Raw genomic sequence first — 20698 nt, 5'->3', positions numbered from 1 at the left:
TCTAAGCAAACTATTTTTCCTCACAGATTTCACTTGCTCACTCTCATACAAGTACTAAGATATGTATGCCCAAGTGGTCTGGACAGCATCACTTGTGAGCAACACTGAAGACAAAGGACACCAGCTCATCATATCTCTTGGATTCTTGTTGATTGGCATTTATGAACTGATTTTAGACTTGCCTTTCATACTCTTCATGAGTGGATGTCATTTGGGATCTTTACCTCACTGTTTTCTTTCATCCCTCTTGAGCCTGAGGCAAAATTCACAGTTCTCCTGTTCTCCTTATCTGTATATCTTATGACTCCAGTCCTGTTCTTCATCTTCTTGACACTTTATCTTTAGTCTGTTTGTTTTCCCTCTTGATTTGAATGAAATCACATATACAGTGCTCTCTGGCAAACAGCAAATACTCCTTTTAGCCCTTCTGCTGTTTCTGCTGGTGCTCACGCATACAATTCCATTCATACTCTACTCATGCCAATTTAAGTAGTTCTATTACACACCTCTACAATTTTAACCACTATACAATTACACGAAACAGGTATACAACCATTCTCTTCAGCTATGCTGTTTTTTTTTTTTTTTTAAATGGCAACTGAATCACTCCAGAAAAATACATTTATGTGCCATATCGGTGTGTGAACAGTGATTTCTAAAATTCGAGATAAAGGAAGCACTTCGGACAACCCTACTCCCACTCTAGCATTTCCTACTGCCTCAGTGTATACATTCACTTTACTCAGCGTGTACACCTGTTTCTTACCCCATGTACTGTATAGGTACCTTGGGTATTTCTCCTTAGGAACCATGCAGCTAAATACAATTATCACAGAGAATAAAATAACTTTGGAATAAATTGGCCCAATTAATCCTACTTCTCTGAACAGATCCAAGCAAGCTGTATAACTGGCCTTTTTTCATCCACTAATGTAAATATGCTTTGTGCTAACAGAATAGCAATAGCGTATCAGAGCCTGCTGGGATTAGGCTGAGGGTATGCACAGGGAAATAAATTCCTTTTACTCAACCATATAAGATGGGTATGCAATAAAGAAGTGAAATTACCAAAAAAGAATGTAGAATTTATCCAACAATGGGATAACTGCATGACTAGCACGTTAATCTGGAAGACAAATTTGTTCAACCCTACATCTCCTTTGGTACGTTTGATAAGATTTTTATGCTGCACTTTTTTCTTCCAGATATAAAATAATGAGAAGAATACTTCCTTGCGAAGCCAGCCACACATCATTATGTGAGCCATATGACAGAAATGGGGAAGGCAAAAGATTACATTGAGAAGTATTTAAATATTACAGAAAATTAAAGATTACATTAAAGGCATTTAATGTAAGAAGACAAGACCTATACAAAAATCACATCCACAAGACAGATCCTGACAAATTTAAGAAGTAAATGGATTTTTCAAGGTTTGTTAGACTGAATGGCTCTATCATCACAGTACATTAGTTCTTAAAGGAATCCATAAACAGGGGTACATGTGCAATGTTAGGAATTATGACAAAGTAAAAAAACCAGTCACTCATAAATCAAAAATCATAAGTCAGTTATGTTGGCTTAGTAAATGAGTATTAAAAAACAAAAATGACATTTGTAAAAAAAAAACAAAAACAAAAAACAACCACCACAAAACTATGTAACTAAGTTGTAGGTGGTGACTTCAGGCAACATTTCAGTATTACTGAGGAGCCAGCATCGGGTTTTCAGACAGTTATGAAACATAACTACCTTAATTAATCTATTGAATATGATTTTGCTGTCCTTTAGAAATTTTAGTAAGAAAAGTGTACAACATTTGTATTTTGAAAGACAACGGTAGAAAACCAAGATTTGTCTAAAAACACAAGGAAGAAATTGAAATATTTTTTAGTTTCAATGCAAGTCTTGCTTACTCCGTGCCCAGAAAAGCTTTTTCTTGCACAGGAAGGACAGGCTGCAGAAACAGGATCAGTCTTTTATAGCTGATACCAATATTGTGCTATTCTCAAACTAAGCCAGTGCCAGCTACAAATAAAAGCACAGAACATACTGACAAACTGTCTAGGGAAATGCATTTACTGGCTCCCTGCTCTTTTGTTCAAGGGGTATATTACTGCTTGTAAAGATGCACTTCTAATCATTTCTTTGACTGAACACTATATCGCTTTTGCCTTTTTTCATCTTTATATTTTTAGCTTGTTGAAACATCAATAGTTCTCTTTACATTTGTATCTGAAGAGTGAATTTCAAACTGGATACCACAGTAATTTAAGTATGTGCCCTCTTTTTCTACTTATAGTAGTAGAGTTTATTACTAATCAATTTATGTATGACTATAAAGGAATTTCACTTTTCATATAAAAAAAAATATTGCGCTTTCATTTATAGATGGTTAGAAAAAACAGGACAATTCTTCTAATCTAATATTAATATATGGTATCAAATAAAAACTTCCATGCAGATTTTAAAGAAGATAATTGAGAAGAAGCATTTTATTAGAATAAGAAGTTTAAAAACCCTTTTATGCATTTTCTTCTATTTCTTAACACCTTCCTGCATTGGACTACTGGCTTAAGAGTCAAATAGCTAGAACTTCCGAGTGAAAAAAATTCAAAGACATTATTTCACTTAATGATTTGTTTTATTTAAACAAACCAACAATGGCCTCACAACACTGTTGCAGGAAGTGACATATTTTCCTGCCTATAAGAGTATTACGGTACAAAAAATTAATACTTACATGCAGTAAGAGGTACTACTCCCAACCATGCAAAGGCCACAAGTGTATAATGAAACCAGTATCGTATTGCTGTGCCAATACTCGTAACCAGTCCAGCAAAGATGTCTTGGATTGGAAGCCGTGAAGGCATATCTGGGGAATAAACTGTGTAGAAAAGGCACTTATGAAACAGTTCTTCTTTTAAATAAGCATTTATGTATAAGTCCTGCCAACTACAAAATGTTTGTATTTGACAAAAGCTTCCTAGAAGAATAAGCATATTTTATAGATTCCCAAGAGATGACCCCAAACAACAACAACAACAACAACAAAAAATTCACATCACATATTTGTTACACTGTGTACTGAGTGGAATGGGAAAATCAATAAACACCATGCTAGTTTTTGATTTATCTAAGTTTTCTTAACAGCTTTATTTATGAACGGTAAACTCTGATTATCTCAAAATAAGCTCAAGCATGCAAGAAAAAGCAGATTCTAAGTTCAGTAGCCCTCCTACTCAGCACTACTTCAAAGATATCCCTGTCTGTTACTTATAAACCTAGTTCAAGGAAAGAGCACAAGGAACAAGAGCACTTAGCAATTTTGCATACTGTCAATTTGTTTGTGCTAGATAATTTAGATTGCACTTGCTATCCAACAGCACAAAAAAAAAAATGCAAAATGAAAGTACCACACAGAAGGAAAAAGCGAAGGGAACTGATTAAGTATCTACAGACGTTGAAATTTACACAGAATGACTTTTACTTTCAACAGATATCTATTTCATACCACGCAAGATTTCTTCTAAGGTCACTCCTGTTACAGAACATAATGCAAATCCCTTAGCTTGTATAGACATTTTCATAATAGTAAATTTTCTTGACTTTTTAAATTTAAATAAATTTAAATAAACCCATCCCTACTCTAAAGCCAAAAAAAACCAGTGACAGGGCTGCTTCTTTTGCAAACAATTAGAAAACATCTATCTCTAACAATTTCATTACATTTAGTTAGCTTCTACACTCTTATATGGATGCCAAGAAGTGGTAATGCACAGTATCAATAACAGATTTGAATAAAGAAGATAAACTACAGTTAGGAGTTGCACAAAGACATTGCTGCCTGGATGTTTAACAGTTACGTTGGAAACAGCTGAGCTGGAAGCCTTTAACACAATTAATGGACTATTTTTTAAAAGATCACATACTTTTAACTATGTAAGGGAACTCAATTTTTATAAGAACTACTAGAGAAAAGCTTTCCTTCCCTCTCATGGACAATCGTTCGACTTAAAAGTCTGAGAAACACTGCTTCATGCAACCGACCTGCATCCCCCCTTTTCTCTAATGAATATCCCTGCTACCTTTACCTACATTACTAATCATCCTTTTACTAATCTCAGAGAGGAACCCACTACAGAAGAAAAAACCTTTTCTCTCCAGGGATACTTCTCTAAGTTTCTGTATTGTAAAGAGAACTCCAGAACATAGGAAAGCAGCATCAACATGCAGAAGTAGCCAAAGATTGTGGAGAGTTTGGTGCATTTCAACAACATGTGGATAATATTTGAGACAATGTAACAACAAAACAGTAAGCGCAAGACAAAGAGCAACTGATTTTAAATTTCAAAGGTTCTCGGTTGTCAGGTATCTGGCAAGGAACTGGAATTTGTAAAAAAAAAAAAAAAGAAAGAAGGACTAAAAATCTAACGCTAAGCGAAGTATAGCTGTGAGAACATAGAGCAGTAAACTAGAAGCAGGACACACACATTTTTTGACACTGTCTACCAATTTACAATTTTCTTATTATAGAAACAAATTTAGTATACAATTTGGTAGTACCACAGAAAATTCCAATTGAAGACTTACTAACGATCTCTTAGCTCACACTGAACATACATTCTGGAAAATTATCAGAGGAGACAAGCAGGCCTTTGTTAAGGGTTCTACAAGAATACCTACCTAGAGTATATTTGTTACACATTTATGGTATCACCCAACACAACCAAACTCAGCAGATACTTTGAGGCTTTTTTTTTTTTTTTTAGTTTTCAAAAAATATATTTTGATCAACACTTTGGAATGGCAGAAGAGGCTACAAGGAAAACATTAACTATGCATTAATGATTTATTTGTTAGGGGGAAGTTGGGAGTGTTTAAAGTTTAAAAAAAAATGCAACTTTCAGGAATTACTGAACATTCACACAGGGGATTGTAAAAAAGGATGTCCATCCTAACTCAGTGAAGCTGAAGTGGTTACAAATGTTAGCACTGCTACATACTCATTTTTCTAAAGGCTTTAGGATTACAGGTGAGCATTCAAATAAATGCACAACGTAGCTACTACTCAGAGAAGACAAGCTACATTCCCAAATTTTAACAATTTGGTGCAATCTGGTGATTGTTGACGATTTCTGGAGCTGGGGGCACAGGGGGTGGAGGGGAAGACTGCTTTTTTTTCTCTGTTTTGCCACACATCAACATATATATAGCTTCTACCACTAGAAGTTTTATACCATGATGATAAGATAAAGCCTTTCTATGTCCTACAACATTCGGGTAGGTGAAATGCAAAAATTCCTAGCATGACAGGAACCCCTGGTGTGCAAGCATGCTGGAGCACTGAAGCTTGCTGCCAGTGATTTTCATAGCTAGTTGCCCCCACTTGTGTCTGTCATCTACCACTATCCTCTCCCTACATTCCACCCCCTTTTATCCACTCCCCACGACCACTGTGAGGCCTGAGACTTTGTCCCCTGCCACCATGGTACACATCCTCTTCATTCCCTTTTGCACACTTGTCCTCCTCATCCTTCCTCCATCCCTTAATTCCCGTCCCAGTAATCCTTCCTAAATCAGTTTGAGAAACCAATTTCCTGCATTATTTACCACAGTTCCTCCAAATAAAAATTGTTCTGCTAGAGGTCAATTAAAGCAATCGTTTTTTTCTATTACAGCATAAAATTCAAACAGACTTTGGCTGAGCATAAGTGAGTTTTAGTTCAGGTTCTTTGAGCTGTCCAGGCCACATTTGGCTGGTTGTTTTCTGGGGGTGGGTTTTTGTTCCACACACACCACCCTCTCCCATAAGACTAACTTTTTCAGGAACACAAATACAATTTTGCTTCTCCAAAGCACACAGCTCAGGACAAAAATCTGCTATTACACTGACACAAATACGGTAGGAAAAACACAAGGCTGTCTTTAGAAACTTTCCTTCTCCTAGAAAAAATAAGGAAGAAAGTAGACAATAATGATTAGTAGTTTTCAGGAAAACAGTTTGTCAACAGATTTCAGCTGGCAAAAAAAATCCAGAACAGGAAAGTGGGGAAAAAAAAACGTTCCCAATGCTCTAGCTCACCGAAGTGATACCTTTAAGTTTATTACAGGAAGCTTTCTCATCATTCCCATTTCCTTAGAGGTTATTTAGTACAAACATCACACAACTGTACTTTGACAAACACAATAGGGACAATCTGCTGAACCTGAATGCTATAATTCCCACTAAACTTATGAAGAAATAAACAAACTCACACTTTCAATTCAGTCTCTGTTTCCCAATCTTTTCAAAGTACCAAAACTTAATCCAAATGAAAACTATACTGCCTACACAATTTCCCTTGCAAGGGGATATGAGAGATATTTAGTCATGACATGGAGAGTACAGAAAGGAGCTCTCATCCGAGCAGTATCTGAGCAATTACAGGGGCTTTTTGAATACCTCTATGTTCTGTTATGATAACGTAATATGTAATGATAATCATAAATATTAGCAAACCTGGATAGTTTCAGACTTCACTTTTGTTGCTTGTATTAAAAAAAAGAAAGAAGAAAAAAGAAGCAGCAAAATCAGGAGCACTGGCACTCTCTGTAGTTATAAATGCCAGCTGCACAACAGAAAAAAACTACCAATACAGAGAGAACACCAGGCTCTTCCTAATCCCGAAATTCTCTTGCTCCTCTTTCCTGTCCCACACCAGCAGTAGAATCCCTGTACAAACCCACCTCCACAATGAATCATCAGCAATGTGTAACTGGTCCCAAAGCAATGGTCCAAGACTCTCCCTGTCTCCTAAGGGCTTACTCCCAATGAACGAGAACGGGTTGTGCAGGTTTAAATACGTTTATCTCCCCCATTTATGGCTAGTTCTGCCACAAGGTAAAAAGTAGATGCTTTCTGAAGCATGCAAACATTTGCAGAGAAGTCAGATATATGATCATTATGAACTAGTATAAACTACAATGGCAAGTTATTTGTAGTTTTCATGTTACTTGCCAGCAGCATTTTGAAAATGCAAATCTTCCCCCTAGAAGGAAATAAAGATCCTAAATGTATTTTCCCAGTTTATGTTATACGTACAGATTTCATGCCTCCCATGAGTCCCTTCCTATAGCGCATCATCTTACTTTTCACTGGGGGAAGCAGAGCTGCAGAAAGACACTGGAAAAGCAACACCCTTCTGACACAGACTCTATGAAAAAAACCCTACCACTATTTATTACAAAGGCTCAAATAGTCTTATTTTTCTCCACAGCTGTCACAATGCTGTGGATTTCATTTCTCACTCTTTCCCCATCCAAGTCAGGGTATTTATTTGCCCATAACCTAATCAGGTGCATGTCTAGTGTGGAAGAAAGCAAAACATCTTTCTCTGATTAGGTAAAACTGTCATTTAGCCTACTTCACAGAATCGACGCACTTACAGTCCTCTCACCCATAGATTTTCTATTTAGTATTACACTTGGAAGCCATTTATATGCCATCTCAATCATCCTTATGCACTGATCATGAAATTGACTATATAATTCATAAGTAAAAACCATGTGTTTTATAGCTCATGGGTTAAAGCACTGGTTTGGTAAAACAGAGCGTCCTGGGTTTGGCTGGGATAGAGTTAATTCTCTTCCTAGTAGCTGGCATAGTGCTGTGTTTTGGATTTAGGATGAGAATCACGTTGATAACACACTGATGGTTTGGTTCTTCCTGACTAGAGTTTACACTAGTCAAGGACTTTTCAGCTTCCCACGCTCTGCCAGGTGCACAAGAAGCTGGGAGGGGGCACAGCCAGGACAGCTGACCCCGACTGGCCAAAGGGCTATGCCGTACCGTATGGCGTCATGCTCAGCATATAAACTGGGGGAGTTGGCCAGGGGGCAGTGATCACTGCTCGGGGATGGGCTGGGCATCAGTCAGAGGGTGGTGAGCAATTGCATTGTGCATCACTTGTTTTGTATATGCTTTTATCATTATTATTATTATTATTATTATTATTATTATTATTACTTTCCCTTCCTTTTCTGTCCTACTAAACTGTCTTTACCTCAACCCATGAATTTTACTTTTTTTTCCCCCTCCCGATTCTCTCCCCCATCCCACTGTGGGGGGGGTGTGAGCAAACAGCTGTATGGTGTTTAGCTGCCTGCCAGGTTAAACCACAACACAGGGGTTGTGCGTTATTCTTTAGGTTGGACTAGATGATCTTCAAAAGACTCTTCCAATCCAAACCATTCCAGGTTTCACACTCCTGAGACATATGCAGACTTTGCTCCAGACTGCTAAGGTAAAAGGAGAAAAACGCCACCCCTGCTCACGCAAGCCATGGGTCTAACAAAACATATGAAGTGATACTCATACGTATCTCAACTGCATGTTTACTCCACACCCTGGAGCTGGCAGCAGACATGCCGAATTCTGCGCCAGCATGTAGTATTTTGTTTTAGAAGTTTATGTTTTTCCAAACTAGACTTTCTAGAAATGCTGAAGCTATGTGTTAAAGTTGTCAAAATGAACACGTAAAAAAAAAATTAGCCTATTATATCCTCCAATAAAATCTTAATTACTTTGAATGACGAGTCCAACAAAATGGGTCACTCATTTTAGTATAATTACATAGCTTCTTACAGATCATTTTGTACAAAATTAAAGATCCAAAAGTTTGGAACTTAATAAATTAAGTGTTACTACAAACAACATGCAATCACTAAGCGATAGTTTTTGCACAAGTTACTTAAAAATATGAACATATAATTTAATATTTTACAATTATGTCAGAGTGATACTTTTTTCTTTGCCTTAAAATCTGTGAACCATGAACTCTTTCACATTAAGCTAGATATGCTAGTCACATCCGGAAGGTTTTAAGATGATGAAAAAAGTATCAAGGCTTATGGATTAATTTAAAAAAAAAAAAACAGCCTTGAATATTTAATGTGGAGAATCTCAGTGCACTATAGGAAAGCTTAGGTGCTCAATCATCCAACAAACTTTCACATCAACAAATAGTTTCTCATCCAACAAACTTTCACATTAACAGTGACATGTGAACAAAGGTGGCAAACAACTAGAAAGAGAAAAAACAGTAACAAACAAGGATTACAACAATACAGTGAGTTCCAAGTGCATGCAAGCCTTGAATTAGTAACTCTGCATGCATAAAGCAAAAGCTTATTTCAGATTATAATAATTTATAAACTGAGGAACATCCTGCCCACATGGCTTCCTTCCATTTTACAACCTTTGTATTAACTAAGCTTGTGATATCATATCAACCACTTACCAGCAATGCAGCTGCTTAGGAAGTAGAGGGATCAACCCATCCCAATCTCCAACCAAAGATCAGGTTAGTCTACTTCCATATCTGTATATTTATGTTAATGTTACAGAAAAGAGAAGTTTTGAAAACTATCTTCTCATGGGAAATACAGCCTCACCTTCTTTCATGGGTCAGTGCTTTTGAATGTTTAGTGTGACATCAAGAAAAGTGCATCCTAGCACATGACAAAGGAAAGTGCATGTGTGGGGAGGAGAAGTATAATATAGAGTAGTTGCTCTTTAAAAACTTAGAAAGAAAATGCGCAAGTTAAAAATGAACAAGCACCTTGACATAATTCAAAAAAAGTCCAAAGCTACTTTTTTTTTTTAATAGCTGTATTCATTCATAACTTGAAAAACTGCAGAAAAGGAATGAATTTTAAAACATAAAATTTAGCTTCAAAGTGTGCATTTGGAAATTGAGTTATTTGCCTACATGACTAAACATTTTCAGAGAATGATGCTATTATTCAAAAGAAAAATCAGTTCCTTTGTACTCCTGCGAAGATGAAAGTTGAACCTCCTACTCTTTCCTTCCTTCCGAACAGTAACTAACCTAGTAGCTCAGGTGCTAAAGTCACAAGATGTTACAGAATTTAAAGATCGTAAAGGACTTAAAGAATATATGTACTAGGAATATTTTATGAATACTCCATACACAAAAAGTTATACTAGCAAAGGAGCATTTTTGACAGAATGACAGCAACAGCCTTAACAAGCAAACCAAGCTAAACTAAAAGAGGGTTGCTAGTATTACTGCACTATTATTCTCAACTTATTGCCTGTCCATTGAAGCACAGATACTAATTATGTACATGCGTTTATTCCACCACATCCCATGGTAAATTGACTTATCTGAAAGTGCTTTAAACCTGTCATGGTTATAGGCCAGATCCAACTTAGTTTTGGATGACTAGCATATATACATCAATCCCATCTCTGCCTTATCATTCTCTCTCCAGCACCTGTGACTCTTTCCCAGCTCCCACAAGCAGATCCAGCTTCCAGACTGGACATCCACATTATTCTCCAAATAAAGAGGGATAAGAGAAACTAAGGAAACCGTAACTGCATGAGTGATGAGTGAGAGGGAAACAATGAAACAAGAGACGCAGGGTAGAGAGGGCTGGAGGAATCTGTGCTAGGTACCTGACATATGCGACCACTGTGCGCAGCCTGGTAGAAAAAAAGCATGCTGTGCAACATGGAAAGCCAGGAAGAAAACATTATCAGCTGAGGGTGCTAAGTCTGGGGAGTGGCCAGTGTGTGACAGGAAGATAAGTAGACCTTTGCTAGAGGCTGAATGTGGAGGAAGTACTCTGTTACACAGGGAAGAAAGAGGTTCACTTATTACCAATTTCAAGGCTCCTATGAGAAATGGTAACTTGTTAAACCACAGTAACTCATTTATGTTTTCTCACGTGTCCGTAACCTGCAACTACATTACAAGCTGTGCTGCTAACAGCTATGTCAGTCAAGGATTAAACTTCTGCAGGAACACCTCTGTTGATAAGGGCAGTGAATAAGCTTTCTAGTATCAATAGTAACACGCATCTAAAGTGCATTTCATTTAGAACTTCTCATCCTCTTTTTTCTATATCCTAAGGAAAACAGTAGACATTTTTGTCTCTTCTTCCCTCAGACAAAACTAGAAAGTCTTCTTTCTTCTTAATAACGAGTAAGTCACTGAAATCTAGTTTTCTGGTCTTGCACACTAAAGAGGACCTAGTAGCAGAATGCAATTTTGAAAGTGGCTAATTTGCTTGTAGGGGGCTTGAGAACTGGGGATCACTTTTAAGTTGCAAAGCTTCCAAACAGAAACAATATAATGCCTTTATAAAAACATTTAACAAATAAAACCTGCAAGCAGATGACATGTCTCTTACATTTCTTATACAGGTCTCCGTAGTATTTAAAAAGAATAACCTGAAAGCATTGCTGTGATCAACATAAAACATGCTGTTCTCCTCACAGAGACAGACTTAATATTGTACATTTCACTCCTGATCATTTGAAAAATGGTCTAATGTGTTTAACTAATTGCTGGTAGAAATGGAAAATTCTGAGGTTCAATATACAGAAGGAAGGTGGATTACAGGATTTTTGGAAGAGACAATACATGTACTAAACCATCTGGCTCCTTAGCCTCAGTTTTTTCTACCAATGCACAAACTAGTGAAGTACATTTTATTGTACCACACACCTAAAACAGTCAAACCTCATCATCTTTCCCAACTTCAGACAGCTTCTACAGTGCAGATACTTGTCAGTTTTAAAAAAAATTAAATTACATATCTGCACCATGAAGAACCGAGTTCAGCAGTTGTAAAGAATAAATCAGCACAAATAAATTTAATGGGAAAAATACATAGCATAAGAACCACTTTACCTGTTCAACAGTCAGTAAGTTGGCAATACTAAATAATGAGCCTAGCCTGCCACCAAGCCAAAGGACCTCACTTATTTCTACTACTATCAGTTAAAATGTACTTAAGAACCCTCTGGGAACTACATAAAGATGCAGTCATTCTTCATCATAAGTTGCCTAACTTCTTTAGTTGAATCTAGCATAAAAGGCGATGTAATACTGGGTAGTTACTGTATCTTGACTGAAATGCAAGTGGAATAATTATCGTTTGCATTATCTGTCAAAATAATTTGAACTGAAATTGACAGAAGTCATGTGGTAGTGTTGCAGGTAGATAGTTCAAAGGTAACTGAAAACTGGTTTTCAAATTCAAATTTTCCTGTGGTTTCACCTTAACATTGAGACTTCCAAACACTCAAATTCATCAATGACACTGAAAACGTGCCATATGCTGTAATGCTGGCAACAAAAAAATGGGACTGAGACAGTCAGAAAAGGTACAGAATACTACTTCTTTTATGGCTCACGTAAGATTATGAAAGAACCAGATTATCCATTATTTAAACAAAGTCTGCAATAATATGCATAAGAACTGCAATTCAAACAAGAATATAGAAGTTAAGACACAAGTTTGGATTTATCATGCTGAATGAAAAAGTAATCACTTCATACATACTAAGAGAAAAAAGAAGTGAAGTTCTGGAAAAATAAGAACAGTAAAACATACTTACTTGGTGTGAAAGCAAATCTGTGCTTACATAATTCACAGTATTCTTTTCTGCTGTGTTTAAGCCACTGAACTAAGCTGCAATAAAAAGTGATCATATTAGGACACACTATTACATCTCTCTGCCTTATCCCTCCATTAAGGAAAACATACCAATTCTCTGTTTCCAAACATAAATCAGAATATGGGTGCTATCAAGCAGGACTTAAATTAGCACGCTTATTAAGTCCACTTAGGCCACCAAGTAAGTTTCAAAAAACGAAAAAGGTAAGCTGACTATGAGTAATAGCGACTCTTCAATTACATCACTTACATTACTGACAAAGTACATTCTTTTGAGTGTGTTACCGAAAAGGCTAATAACTCAAAACATATTTCCTGACATGGACAGCCACTAGTGACACCAATATTTACAAATATTTCAAGATGTGACACACACATGCACTCACCTAAGATTCAGAATTGTTGTATTTGTGAAAGAATGTCTATTAAAATACCATCAGAAGGAATGCATGCTATAGACCAGAATTACACTTTTCACTTTAGCATTTCCCTGATCATGCACCTCAAAATGACCAAAAAGTACTAGGGTATTTTTATTTCTTGCTATGAGGTTAGATGTTCTTTTTATTCACAACAATAAGTGGGAAGAAAAAAACCCCAACATACCGATTTTTCTGCTTAGTTTTCATAAAGCTAACGTATGAGCTGAACTGTAGTCCTAAGCACAGTTATCAGTACTTTCTTTTCATATATAATTACTAAATTCTTTGTGAACTGTAATGAACCATCATGTAAAAAACATCAAAACCTCTAACACATTTCTACTGAAAATTGGATTTTCTTAATAGTTAACCTGAAGACTTACGAAGTATTGTTTTTAGAAACACGTTAATGTGTTTTATTAAAAAAAAAATAAATTAAAAACTCACAGACACAGAACTCACCATTCCTGATGAATAAATTTAATACTGCCAGTACACACACATGGATGATAGAGGGGTTTCTCAGGGGTTCCTTCAGACCGACAGACTCTGCATATATCTGCTGACAAGAACATAAAGCTTAAACACTACTGCTTAAAGAACTCAAATTTACGAGACAAATTATACAATTAAATTCTAGAAACTTTGCCACGTAGCAAAACGAAGCCAGAATAAATTGTAAGAGGACGAAAGACAGATTTCATCTGATGCAAGACATGAAGACTGAGAGATCACCAGAAAAAGCAACAAGAATGTTATCTGCCCAATCCTGTTATAAAAAATGCAAAACACGTCTTACTATATCTTTAAGATTTCTAGGAAATAGACACAGTAAAACTACATGCAGAGGTGCTCTTTGCCTAAAAAAATTATCACTAAAACAACACATAGATTGTTAAGGATAATCTTCCTGAAAGTGGAGACTTTGAAATGGAAAAATTCCATTAGAGTTTTGAACAAGTTAAATGGAGGCTGAGCAGAAGAGAGTTAGTAATGTCTAACAATGACTTAAACACGCGATTTGCTACTCTTGAACCTAACATGGATGTTCCTTGGTGCTCTTGGTGAAAAGGAAAAAACACGTCATAATAAACAGAAATAGGTATTTTGTGAGTTTGCTACATGAGTTGAATAAGGCCATCCATTTAGCAGTCCACAGTCCAGTCACAAGAGGGAAGACATTTTCTATTTCTTATTTCATAATTTCAATTTCAATAATATTTCAATAGGTCCCGCACCTTCTTTATTCTCTATTTTTGACATTTTCTTATAACTAAAGATTGCAAGATGTTTTGTGGACAAGGAAGTGAGTGTAAGCCTCTCCCTCTAAAGAACAGATGTCTATTTTAATACCATTTGGTTATCCAGAGCATTTAAACAAACAACAAAATATAAATAAAAATTAAGTATTTTATTTCCTTATTGACAGAAGTGTGGTATCTTCCCTTTACTCCTCCTTTAATACCATTGCATTTTTACTTCTCTTAAGGAAATGAACACAAAATGTCCATTTTTATAGAAGATTTCAGTTTAGGATTTTCTCGTTAACTATTTCTCTATCAACCACCATTCAGCAAACCTGCAAGAGTCTAACAAATGCACATCAGAGATCTCTGTTAGAAAAATACCAACTTAAAGTACTGACCTAAGAATACTGAAAATATGCAATTTCAAGTCTGAACCACTTATCTTCGTTCTTGGTTGACATCTCCGAAAGTTAATGTATTTCTGTAAAAAGTTCCAAAAGGTACCGAACACTAAAATATGAATGTTTTTCTACAAAGATGAGAAGTCACTATATGACCATATCCCTAGTTCACACAGTATTAGAACAGTTTCTACACATAAAGCATAAGAATTCAAGTGACTCCAAAGGAAAAAAAAAATAATTTTGTGTCCACAAAAGAGATTTGAATTCATTCATGCAGGCCAAAAGCCTAGAATTAGGAGAAACACATATTCCATACCACATCAATGATGCTACAGAGAGACATAAAGAGCACTTCCGTCACAGCCATATTGAGCAACGACGTATCGCTGCACACATCAAGAGCCCCTGGTTTCACTGCTGACAAGAACGACCAGAACTGCTACTTCACATAACAGACGATTCTTTTACCACAGAGAGTGTTTCCAGGTGGCTGCACAGGACAGGTCTCTTCAACTGACCCACCGCCACGAGCCGTGGCGTGCCCACCTCCCTCCGGCATTCCTTCGAACAGAGCTATTTCACCGCAGTAAGCTGAGAACTCTGTATGCTGGACCAGCCTCATAAAGGGTCAGACAAGCACTAGAGCCAGGACAAGAGGCAGGATGTGAAACCGCTCTCTAAGATGACTCTCTGGCACCAAAGAATGCAAGTTAAAAGCATGCTGATCTCTGAAAGACCCCCATAGCTCTCTGAACCCACTCATTAATGGTCCGTTGGCTTTCACAGCAGACTCTCCACTTATTCTCAAGACTGTTGGGAAAAAACATAATTTGCTTTACTGAAAGCAGATGAATTCTTTATTCGGAAAAGGATTTTCTGTTCGCTTACTAAAAGATGTTAAACCTAAATTTTATTTTTTCAAAGGCTATGAGAATTTCTAGATATTCCCACTTGTTCTATAAATCCAAATAAACATATTAGGAGTGTAACAATCTGGACTGTTAAGCAGCTGATAGCTTCATATCAATAAACCCCGCTGAGGGTCACCAAGTAAAGCTATGCACCTTAGTGACCTACTGTCACATTCCACTGTGTAATAGATGCTACTTTTCTATTTGCACATGCGCTTCGCATCCTGTTCTTCATGCACGTGTTTTGGAAAGAATGACCTTGGGCAATACAGTTTTTGTTCCCGCAGAGAATGATTCCCTGCCTATCACCTCTCTAACAGAATGTTCATCACTGTAATATCCGAAAGTGAAGATTATGTTACTTAGCAGCAAACTGATTTAACTAGAAAGAAAACAGAAGTACCTCTGATCAGCAAAACCTGGTACCTGGTGCTTTCAGGTGCTACAGAGAAGCAACTCTCACATTCATCCCGAGGCGAAGAAGCTGCCGCTGAGCTCTGACCGTTATTACCCTAAACTGCCTCTCTTATCTGAGCTCTCACCATCCAGTTAAGTTTTCTAGCTCCACAATACAAGTCAGTCAAGCATGAAACCCATCAGAAACACCATGGCCATAACACCCTTAAGGGGCTACCAACAGTTCGGGATGTCCATTTGACACTTTGTAGCAGAAGTTCAGGCACACAATAATGTTAGAGCACAGGTTTCCTCTTCCTTAAGGCACTAACGCAGTCTTTTCTGCTACTAGTCTTTAAAGCTTCTAACCTTGGGAAGTCTCTTCAGCATTCTGGCAAGTGTCGTGAAATACTAATAGCGGGAACTGAAGTTTGAAACTGTAGAAGTTGTAACATTCTAGTGGTATTTATGGAAAGTGAGCATATAGACTAGTTACTTTCATCCTACTACTCAGAGCTTTTCAGGGCAACATTGATAAGACTACAACATAATACCTAAGGCTACATGTATATGTGTTTGTGTGTGTGTTTACATATATATACATATATAAAAAAATAAAAAAAACGAGAAAAGTCCAAATTCCAAGTATAGAGTTTAACACGAAGGTTTGGTTAAAGGAGACAATGCCTAACAGCCCCCTCTTCTTCTTCTTCCCAGTCTCTCTGTTCACCTACTCAAGTCCTGTAAAAGCAGGTATGATCAAAGACTACCACTGTTAACAGCCTGCAACAAACGATCAACTGTGCTGTTTGAATTAAATCCACTGAGATGGATTTACCAACTACTGGAGTGGTGGGAATTCAGCCGGTCATTTCTGAGTATCCACTTCACAGTTTGCGATAATCCATGTTTTCTGGGCAACCAGAGGCCAAGCGATCAAAGTTTCCCTTTGTTAATTTCATTAGTGTCAGTAACTGTTGGTCTACAGAGGCATGACAAAGTTGCAGCAGGCAGTTTTAAAAGTTGTTAGATTTTAAAAACACTAATATTTTGATAAACCATCTGTCTTCACAAGCACTAGAGAGGTCTACAGCACAACTCAAGGGACATTTCTACAGAAGTGCTGTCTTATTTCATCCGGTGTTTCATGTTTTTCCAGTTTTCTCTCTTTTTAATCTTCTCAAGCTGGAAAATCAAGTGCCACTAGATAAAAAGCTACATTCACAATGATGCCAAAGTAACAAAAGCCAAGACACAGAACACTTTCCTTGGAACTGTCTTGCTACTGCAATATATATTGGTAGTTATTGCTTAAGAAGACAAAGCAAGCTCAAATACTGCAAGAAACCGAGCACAACACACGTCCTTTATTTATTTTGGTTTACACTACAATATGAAGTCCTGGTTTATGAAAGTTCTGCATTATCAGCTTGAACTATATAGTTCCTCAACATTACCTCAGCAGAGCAAAGGTGCTGACAAAACATACCCGCATTTGATCTCAAGTAAAGCAACACCCTTAAAAATGGAAACCACACATTAAAAAACATGACTACAATCTCTTTAACAACTTCTTTTTTAAAATGGGGCAAGTTACTACGTTTTAGTCTCTCGTAGAAGAGACAGAGAAACAAGTCAGCTCCTGCATCATTTTGCTATTTCAATTTTTCAAACAGATTTTCCAGCATACCTAACAAAGTTAACCTTGCGAAAGAAGCAGCAGCAGCTACCGCTGCTATTGCTATTCAGCTGGAAGAGGAAATGTAAAACTCGCTAAGTTACAGGACCGGGTACGACAGCGTCTGCCGGCCAGGAGCAAAACTGGGCCCGGCGAGGGTTTTGCAGGCCCGGGGCAGTCCCCTGCTCACGGCCCCCCGCGCTGCCCCAGCCCAAGCACCCGCCTCCTGCCTTCAGCCCCGCCGTTTCCTCCCACACACCCCTCACTCGCCCCCGCCGGGGAAGCGCGCAGCCGGTAGCAGCGGGTCCCCGGGGCGAGCACCGGTAACGGCGAGCACCGCTAAGGGCCGGGCCGGGCCGGGCCGGGCCGGCCCCGCGCCGGTGCCCCGCCCTCCCCTCCCCCACCCCCCGCGCGGCTCCCAACGGCCGCAGTTATGTAAGGGGCACCCGCGCGCGCGCCACCCCCCCGCCCCCCGTTCCCCGCCTCCCCCCCGCAGGCCGGCGGTCCCGGCAGAGGAGGGGCGCGGCCGGGCGGGGCGGCGGCCCGAGCACCTGCAGCCCCGGTAGGCGAAGCCCCTCCGGGCGTAAACAGCTGCCGGCCCGCCCAGCGGCTACCGGGCCCCGCGACGCCCCCGCCCCTCCACCTTTCGGGGCAGCAAGGGCAGAGCCCCGGCTCGGGCGGGGAAGGGGGGGGTGGCGGCGGGAGCGCGGTACCTTCCTCGGCCGTCTCCATCTTGCCCGGCTGACGCAGCGCCGGCCGAGCGGGTGGCGTGACCGCGGGGGGCGGGGCCGCGCGGGGAAGCGGTGCGGGCACCGTAGAGACCGCACCACCGAGAGGGCAGGGCTAGAGCGCCGCTCGCGCCGCGGGCGCCGCCTGGCGGGGGTGGCGGGGCCGTGCAGGCCGCCGGGCCGGGCCCGGCCCGGTTCCGCCGTGCCCCGGGGCGGGGTGGCGGGGCGCCGGGCGGCCGCCGCTCAGGCTGGCGGCGCGATGGTCGCTGCTGCGCGACTGCCCCCTCCGGCAGCGCCCGGCCCCGCCGCTGCGGGCGGGAGCGAGCAGGAGGGGGAGTCAGGGCGGCAAAGGGCGAGAAGGACGGGAGGGCTGGCGGCCACGGAGGCCGCCGTGCCCGGGGCAGCGGCTGTAGCGGGAAGAGCACGGAAGTCAGACAAAACACAGCTAAAACCGATTCTAAATTCTACCCCAAACCAAAGAGAAACACCGCATTCAGCCTTGAAGTCGGCCAAGCTGTCGGGAGGGTCGGTGTTTCGGGGGTCAGGAACCCGCAGGCCACGGATTTTGTGGTGGCCCTGGAAGGAGCCCGCGCCTGCTCGGGGGGCAGTTGTTACCTGCCCGCTTCTTCAAATCCCGTCTCTCCTCCCTCAGCCTGAAATTTCCGACAGAACTAATAAACTCTACAGTAAACCACAAAAATCTCGTTTAGCTTCGTCATTCACGTGTACAGGTCTTGCTGGCCTAAGCAGCTGAGACAGCGTACATTAAAACTGTACTCTGGCGGATGCGCACAAAGTTATCATATGCCGTATGAGGATCGGCTGAGAGAGCTGGGCTTGTTCAGCCTTGAGAAAAGGAGGCTTAGAGGTGATCTCATCACCATGTACCAGTACTTAAAGGGGAGCTACAAAGAAGATGGAGACTCCCTTTTTACAAGGAGTCACATGGTGAGGACAAGTTATGCCCAGGGAGATTCCGATTGGACATGAGAAGTAAATTTTCACAATGAGAACAGTCAGTCATTGGAATAATCTCCCCAGGGAAGTGGTTGACTCCGCTACGCTGAACATGTTTAAGACTCAGCTGGACGTGGTGCTGGGCCATCTCGTCTAGACTGTGCTAGAAAGGTTGGACCAGATGATCCCTGAGGTCCCTTCCAACCTGGTGTTCTATGATTCTGTGATTATCAGATATTCTCAGATGAGCTGGCAGGAATCTTACTAAGGAAGAAAACAGAAGTTCATTGTATTAAGGGTAAATAGAAATTCTGTATTGATGAAATGTATGTGTGTATTATGTTAGTTTTCCATTGTAGCATCTATCTTAAACCCTCAGGCTGATCAACGAGTCATACCAACTTTCAGCTCTCTTTTACCATATGACCCTTTGTGCCCAACCAGTCATTAAATCCTTTACACGAAGCCTCCAGGCACCATGTCAGCAGTAGAGTGGATGGTAGTTTAAGTCCGGACTTAAAGTGCGGAGGTGGCACGTGCCCAAGCTACAATTTTATAACTCTTTTTCTTCAACTTTAACCCCATTAGTACCTCCAAGATTACCTTCTTCAAGCATCAGAGCTGCTGGTGGGATGTAGGATACTGGCCCGTGTAAGAAAAAAAATTCAGGAAAATGTGAAGACGGTTTGGCTCTCCAGTAGCTGTATAATTACAGTAAAATGCTGCAATAAAACACGTGGGCTACGCTATCATATTGAGCTCTTCTGTGCCCTTCCTCTCAGAAAGGCAAGGTGAAAAAACTCCCACTTACAACTTACAAAAAAAATCAGTTTATTTTAAAAGTAAGCTCATTTTCATCTTGACAAATTATCCTGGCATATTAAAAAAGTGCCAGCATAGTACTGAGGGTATGAGAAATGCCAGTATATTCAATTTGTCTGAACAAGGAAAAATCAATGAAAAAAACCAGATGAAAAACCCAAGAAATGGGGCACTTCAATTTCCAAGTACATTCGTAATTACCACTCTTTATTTCCCAAACGTGTAACCATTGCTGTTACTCTGTTGTGATAAATATAAATTAAATGTCATATAAAAGTCTCTATATTATCATTCACATTAAAAAGGCCCTGGCAGGATTAATGTGTATAATTCTCCAATTTCGGTCTTTCATGGTAGGCTTTTTTAAATTAGATGAAAGCTTTTAAAATGAGTCGCTATATGTTGCCAGTGAATAATTTCATTCCTGTCTGTATCAATCTATTCAGCCACTTAAATTAACTAACAAACATTACATGTATACCACCTTCTCAGCATTTAGAGTGAATTAATCCCAAAATTTTGTTCTTACGCAGTGTTTCAGTATGGGCTACTCAATAGCTTACCGGTAAACATGAGTCAAAGGCAGGCCATTATAATTTAAACAGAAAAGAAAAAAAATTGAATATTTTAGTGTAAGTTAAATTAAATTAAATCTCTCT

At 39.5% G+C, this 20698-nt stretch overlaps 1 protein-coding gene across 6 annotated transcripts in view; it reads right to left on the bottom strand.

The window, feature by feature from the left end:
• MARCHF6 (membrane associated ring-CH-type finger 6) overlaps positions 1 to 18333 on the bottom strand; it is a 55202-nt gene extending 36869 nt beyond the window's left edge. Inside the window, exons 1-4 of one of the 6 annotated variants that reach the window (XM_087760696.1) lie at positions 18246 to 18333; positions 13359 to 13455; positions 12416 to 12489; positions 2744 to 2887 (exon numbers count right to left, since the gene is read on the bottom strand). In XM_087760696.1, the coding sequence (XP_087616822.1) occupies positions 2744 to 2887; positions 12416 to 12489; positions 13359 to 13455; positions 18246 to 18264 (334 nt within the window). In that variant the 5' untranslated portion in view covers positions 18265 to 18333. Of the gene's footprint in view, positions 1 to 2743; positions 2888 to 12415; positions 12490 to 13358; positions 13459 to 14541; positions 14613 to 16692; positions 16821 to 18245 lie in introns of those variants that run through there. The other 5 variants (XM_087760730.1, XM_087760686.1, XM_087760707.1 and 2 more) reach the window with 5 other exon arrangements.
• Between the last annotated feature and the right edge of the window lie 2365 nt (positions 18334 to 20698).

Source organism: Nipponia nippon, unplaced genomic scaffold (genome assembly GCF_047370975.1).
Source record: "Nipponia nippon isolate SJK-2023a ecotype South Korea unplaced genomic scaffold, ASM4737097v1 scaffold_1, whole genome shotgun sequence".
Classification (NCBI taxonomy): domain Eukaryota; kingdom Metazoa; phylum Chordata; class Aves; order Pelecaniformes; family Threskiornithidae; genus Nipponia; species Nipponia nippon.
This window is presented reverse-complemented; position numbering and strand designations above follow the sequence as displayed.